This window comes from Puccinia triticina, chromosome 9A (genome assembly GCF_026914185.1).
Source record: "Puccinia triticina chromosome 9A, complete sequence".
Classification (NCBI taxonomy): domain Eukaryota; kingdom Fungi; phylum Basidiomycota; class Pucciniomycetes; order Pucciniales; family Pucciniaceae; genus Puccinia; species Puccinia triticina.
The window spans coordinates 6854988-6860987 of record NC_070566.1 but is presented as its reverse complement, the minus strand read 5'-3'; the positions used below and the strand labels follow the sequence as shown (position 1 = coordinate 6860987).

At 43.7% G+C, this 6000-nt stretch overlaps 1 protein-coding gene across 1 annotated transcript; it reads right to left on the bottom strand.

Annotated features, from left to right (window-relative positions):
• Positions 1-289: 289 nt before the first annotated feature.
• PtA15_9A687 (uncharacterized protein) lies at positions 290-2584 on the bottom strand (the record flags this gene model as incomplete). Its single annotated transcript, XM_053172922.1, has 3 exons — positions 290-545; positions 2021-2167; positions 2247-2584. The coding sequence occupies 3 exons, from the start codon at positions 2582-2584 to the stop codon at positions 290-292; spliced, it is 741 nt and encodes a 246-aa protein (XP_053024115.1).
• Positions 2585-6000: the final 3416 nt, after the last annotated feature.

The window sequence follows — 6000 nt, the reverse complement described above, 5'->3', positions numbered from 1 at the left end:
GCAATTAGATTTTATTCAAGTTGGCACATCACAACTTTTTTCCCCAACCTGAAAGTATGCCACCTTCATCATATAGTTCATACCAAACTAAGCCTCAACCTTAGTTAATTATAACTCATCCATTGGCTTGCTCTTGCAATGAAATCTGATGGACAAGTCATCAATCCATACTGTAATAGATCAGACAATATTGAATGTAAATAAAGGATATATAAGAAATAATCAGGAAAGGATTTTAAAATAGGAGTGCTTTGGAACTGCTAATTGAGAGAGAAAAGAACAAATCTGCTCAGCCAGAACAATTAATCCGGAGGAGCAAATGGAGAGTCTGTTTGGCTTTGATTGTGTTGGCAAGGGGGTTGAGGACGATAGGCTTGTTGGCGTCGCGCTGGAAGACGGGCTGGCCCTGCTCGCCGGGGAAGGCATTGTTGAGGGAGTGGGCAAGTAGCTGCTGGCCATGGTCGACAATCTCGACGCAGTCGAGGAAGCTATCGTCGCACGACCCCGGCTCGCCGTCCTCCAGCCAGCCCTTGCTGCACGCCACCCTGTGAGCCAAAAAAACACCTCAGTCTGGGCTGGGGGCTGGGGGGAGAAAGAGGAGGGGGACATACTCCCGGCTCCAGAAACGGTGTGGGGACTCCAAAGGAATGGATGAGTGGTAATCGAAGTTCCGTTGAGGGGGAGATAAGTTGTGAATAAGTTGAAAGCCTATTACAATTTACGGGTGGTTTGAAAGACCTGCCCCTCTGATGGTACTATGCAAATAACCAAGAGTCTTGTAATCAATATTTAAATGGTGTGGCTGATTCCAAAGATAGCTCTTACTTTTGTATAGTAATCTCTATCTGACCTAGATCACTTGCATCAATAGTTGAGGTGAATCTTTTGTAACTTGGTTTAACGTGGTGGGTGCAATAAAGTTTGATATATGTTGTAAAAATTTGTGATGTTAAATTGCTGACACTATGTTGTTATAAATAATCTGTTACAAAGTAAATATATATATACGGGTTGGATGTTGGTTGTTGGTTGGTTGGTTGTTGGTTCTACTACTGTTCTTAACACACACTACAGTTCTCTACACTAATCCACTACTAATAACCACAACAAACAGACCTTCCTAGGCTGCTACAAACCAAAACTAACCACAGTGACCAAACCTCTATAGGCTGATCCTAACTAAACTAACTAACCACTTGTGACCAAACCTCTGTAGGCTGATGAGGAAAAAAGGAAAATTATAGTGGGGAGAGGCCCTCCTTTTATGTTGGAGGATGAGGGATTTCTGCTGCAGGAAGCTCCTTGTGAGGGATTTCCGCTGCAGAGGTTCTCACCTACACAGCCTTTCTACAAAGCCACAAATACAAACAACACAGCTTTGCTGTGCTAGATACACTTTAAATCCACAGCCAAATATCTATGATATACAAAATAACAAACAAATACACAGCCTTCAGATAGATACCTTCTAACTCCACCTCCAAACAACGCAGCCTCCTGATAGATACCTTCTAACTCCTCATCCAAACAAAACAGCCTCCTGATAGATACCTTCTAACTCCACCTCCAAACAACACAGCCTCTTGATAGAATCTTCCTTGAACAAACAAATACACAGCCTCCAGCCAAAGATGCTGCACAGGCTTTGCTAGATACCTTCTAACTCCACCTCCAAATAACACAGCCTCCTGATAGAATCTTTGTTGAACAAGCAGGTGCATAGAATGCAACTATCCTTGTCCCTTCTGGATTCTGGGGGTCTGGGCCTCTTTTCCTCTTCCTCCTGTTCCTTCCTCTCTTCCTCCTTCCTTTGCACTCCTTCCTTCCGTTTCTGGTTGAGACTATTCCTTACTACAAATCCTTCCTGGTTTGTATGTGCCTAAATGTTGATGTGATACTATCTCCTCCTCTTGTATGATGACTGTACTGTCTCCACCCTCTGTTGTATACTTTTTGGCATTGACACAGGCACAGAACACCACAACGGTACTTCTGGTCCTGCTTTGCCTTTGTGATCAACGGCTTGAACACCCTCTTGCCCGCCGAATGGGTCGCAAAGAGCGTCTTGGGCCGCGCCAGGTCAGCCAAAGAGGCTGATGGTGTGCCCCGCGAGGAGGCCGGCGCCCAAGGCGGTCGTCCTGGGGAGAAGCCAGAGAGTGAGCCCTGGCTGGGAACAAGGATAGAGAGAAAGGGTGTGAATTGATCACTCACTCTTTCATCTCGGAGTGCTCAACCACCACACCCACCAGGTCGGCCTGGAGCTGCAAGAGGGTGTCGCTGGCCGACATCCTGCCATTGACTTTGAGCAGTTGAGCGGGCCGGCGGGGGCGGGGTTGTAGAAGGTGAGGCACTCGCGGGTCTGGAGATGGGGGCGTCTGGGCAGGGAGCATTTAGCGGTGGGTGTCTGGGGGAGGCCGCAGGAGGGGAAGGTGGAGGAAGTGGAGGCCGAGTGGCAGTGGGAGAAGCGCGAGTTGGTCAGGGGGCAGAGTTGGGCGGGCTGCCATGGCGATGGAGGTGGTGAGACTGGTGCAAGGCATTTGCATGGCGACAAGTATTCGCCCGTTTGGATAAAGGAGTGGTGCATCGTGTGACAGTTTGGTGGGCAAAACGGGTGAGGGGTTTGTGCTTCGGATGGCGCTGTTGGGCACGTGTACATCATTGTAGTCAAGATGGTCCAGGTGTATCGTCTCCACGTGAGTTGAGGCATTGAGGCATGTGGAGGCCGTCAGAGCTGCAAGTTTGGAGCAATATATAAGGGGAGGGGGAGCCGCGTGAGGGTTGATTCCCCAGCCGAGTGCTTCACTTGGCTCACACCCCTCCGCTGTCGCACTTGCACAGTCCAAGGGGATATACATAATGGTGACCCCCCTTTTGCATAATGTGCTCACTGCGCGCGCTGGGGGTCATCCGTGTTTTGCCTTTTAAACCTGCTAGACAGGAAAGGACAATTCACAAGTTTTTTGTATTTTTGGGGTTAAACTGTGGGTATTAAATATGTAACTATCTAATAATGTTGTAAAAAATACTTAGTGGCCCCTTTTTTGTTTTATTGATTATTCAAAAACAGGGGGAACCCTTGATCCTGAATTCTATGTTTTGCTGTCTTTAATAAACTTGGATTTGCATCTGTTAAAGTTTGTGCACTTTTGAATATGCATATGCAACAAGACTCCAATTCTCACTCGCATTGTGAAGATCCTCAAGTTAAACCTAAACCTAACCCGAAGTCCTCCCGGCATCAAAGCAATACCAGAACCGCCCGAGCTGGCTAGTCTTTTTCCTCAAGCGTTACAATTATTATTCCAACTCGTGAGGAAAGAGACTAGTAAGCAAATCCCGTTTCCACATCATCAATAATCAAGACACAAATCAAGCCAATAAACAACTAACAGAAAAATCATGTTTCCGTATATCATGTTACCCCCGTTTCCTTTGTTCTCATAGATTGAATCTCTGCTACGCGTCCCTCCCATTCCATCATCATCAAAAACAATCCCGCTCATCAAAACATCACTGCGTTCATCGCAGGTATGACAAAATCTTCTATCATTCAAACATCTTATTTTCCATTCATTGTCACTCAACTAAAATGTTTTCCTTTTGATCTTTTGTCATGTTTCTTATCAGGTGTGTGTGTGCTTAAGAAGTCGTCGTCGTTGTCGTCCGAGTTGTTCATTAAGGTTCTTACATTTTGTCAAAAGGTTAGCTAAAATAATAAAAATAACGCGTTACAATTATTATTCCAACTCGTGAGGAAAGAGACTAATTGAATCTCTGCTACGCGTCCCTCCCATTCCATCATCATCAAAAACAATCCCGCTCATCAAAACATCACTGCGTTCATCGCAGGTGTGTGTGTGCTTAAGAAGTCGTTGTCGTTGTCGTCCGAGTTGTTCATTAAGGTTCTTACATTTTGTCAAAAGGTGTGTGTGTGCTTAAGAAGTCGTCGTCGTTGTCGTCCGAGTTGTTCATTAAGGTTCTTACATTTTGTCAAAAGATTTCACTCTATTCGAATTCTGCTGAAAATTACAGCATCGCGTAGAAATGAATAGAAAAAAAACGGGTACGTACGCGGAAAAGGGGGTATGCAAAAACCGGGTACAAACGCGGAAATACCCGGGTACATTTATTAACCCCTATGATAAGTTTTGAAACAATTGCCAATGATTTTTTGGGTGGATGGGTTATCCACTAATTTCAAATTGAACTCCAAGACTGTAGCCCAAATCACCACCAATTTGACTTGATTTATTTGATCCAATAAAAATCATTGGCAATGGTTTCAAAAAATTTCATTTTTTATCATTCTTGCTGCATGCCATAATGTGCTATCCAATTTTCCCTCTTTGGTTGAAAATTAATGAACATTCTGAGAAATTTGCAAGAAATTAGATAATTTTCACATTTTTCATTTTTTTATTTTACATTTTTCATTTCATAATAATTCTTGGGGACTTCTTTTCCACCCCTGTAGCAAATCTCATGACTTAAGTCTGTGGCCTGAGCTTCTGCATTGAAGAATGTGGTGCCAAAAACAATAGATAAGATGTGTGTTCTTTTTACAATTGCCTGGGTGGCATGCTGAACCTGAGGAGGGAAAATCTCCTCCTTTTATAGTAAGATGTGAAGGATTTTTGCTTGTGGGTATCGCTGTGAGGGATTTTTGCTGGTGTGACAACCATATAGGTGTATGTGGTGATGGTGTTTTCCACACGGTGGTGGTGGTGGTGGTGGTGGTGGTGGTGGTTTCCCAAATCTGGAACTGTGAATTTATTTGATTTGATACTTGAAACACATTTGGCACACTAGAACACCAATTACCACAAATTGAGTGGTGTGAGATGAGCAGTGTCAGCCTTAGAGTCAACACAGCTGACCTAAAGTCTGCCTTTTTCTACTTTTTACATATGAATTACTTCATATCCTTTTCATCTTAAGAGATAACCTTGTTTTGACTTCATATTCTGTTTCCTCATGCAATTTTGACCCTAGTTACAACTTACCAATTGTTTGTAACTCTACTCCTTCCCGGAGTTCTTGAGTTGTGGCGCGCATGCGCAGTTGTGATGTGTCAGCGCTACCAGGCCCCATGTACATATGTAATTACATAACCAAACTATGAAAATTTTTTGAATTCAGGATCCCCCTTGCCTGAGGAGGATCTACAGACTTCAGCACATCAGAACCATACCCCAGATAACCCAGGATCACCACCAAAGAGATTACCACGCTCCCAGTACCGTCACAGGCGCTGTGGAACTTCTCAAGGTTGGGTGAGAATGAGCTTGAAGAGGATGGAGTGCTTGAAGGGCTGCTCTCCGGTAACTCTGGGAGAAAAAGCACAAAGAAAACAAAGATTTGTGGCTCTTTAATCTTTCTAGGTGCTGCTACTACAAAATACTCGTGTCAATCACTTGTAAGGCGCAGAGAAGAGGGTTTTATGGCAAAGATGGGGGTCAATTTTAAGGGTTTAGTTCTCAAGGGCACAATTTATAATAATCAATTTCAATTTTACAAGATGTGATGAAAGCTAAATAGTAATGTGGTACTATTTCTCTAATGCTGACATGGGGAAGAAAAGGCCACAAAGTGGGCTTCTTTTATAGACAACAAGCTAGTATGAGAGTAGTTCTTAGTCTGAAGAGATTTACAACTATGTAATGAAATAGTAGTTACATACTAGAGGCCAAGGCGGCTTTGCCGCTGCAAACTTCAAAGTTTTCCTGATAGAGCATAACATTGGTTGCTGCTTATACCCATTTTCTGGGAGAATCTTGAGCCCCAATTAGAACTGTTGACATAAAATTTGATGCAAACAAGAAAAATCATCCTGCACCTAAAATAATTCAGCAACAACCAACCCAGAAAATCTGGCACATCAGCCTAAATTTACTGTGAGAGGTGTTTCCCCAGCAGTAAGTTATTACATGCTGGATTCATCCTTTATCCCACCAGAACTTTTACTTACCCCTCCTATCAATAGCATTAACCCCCAGGACA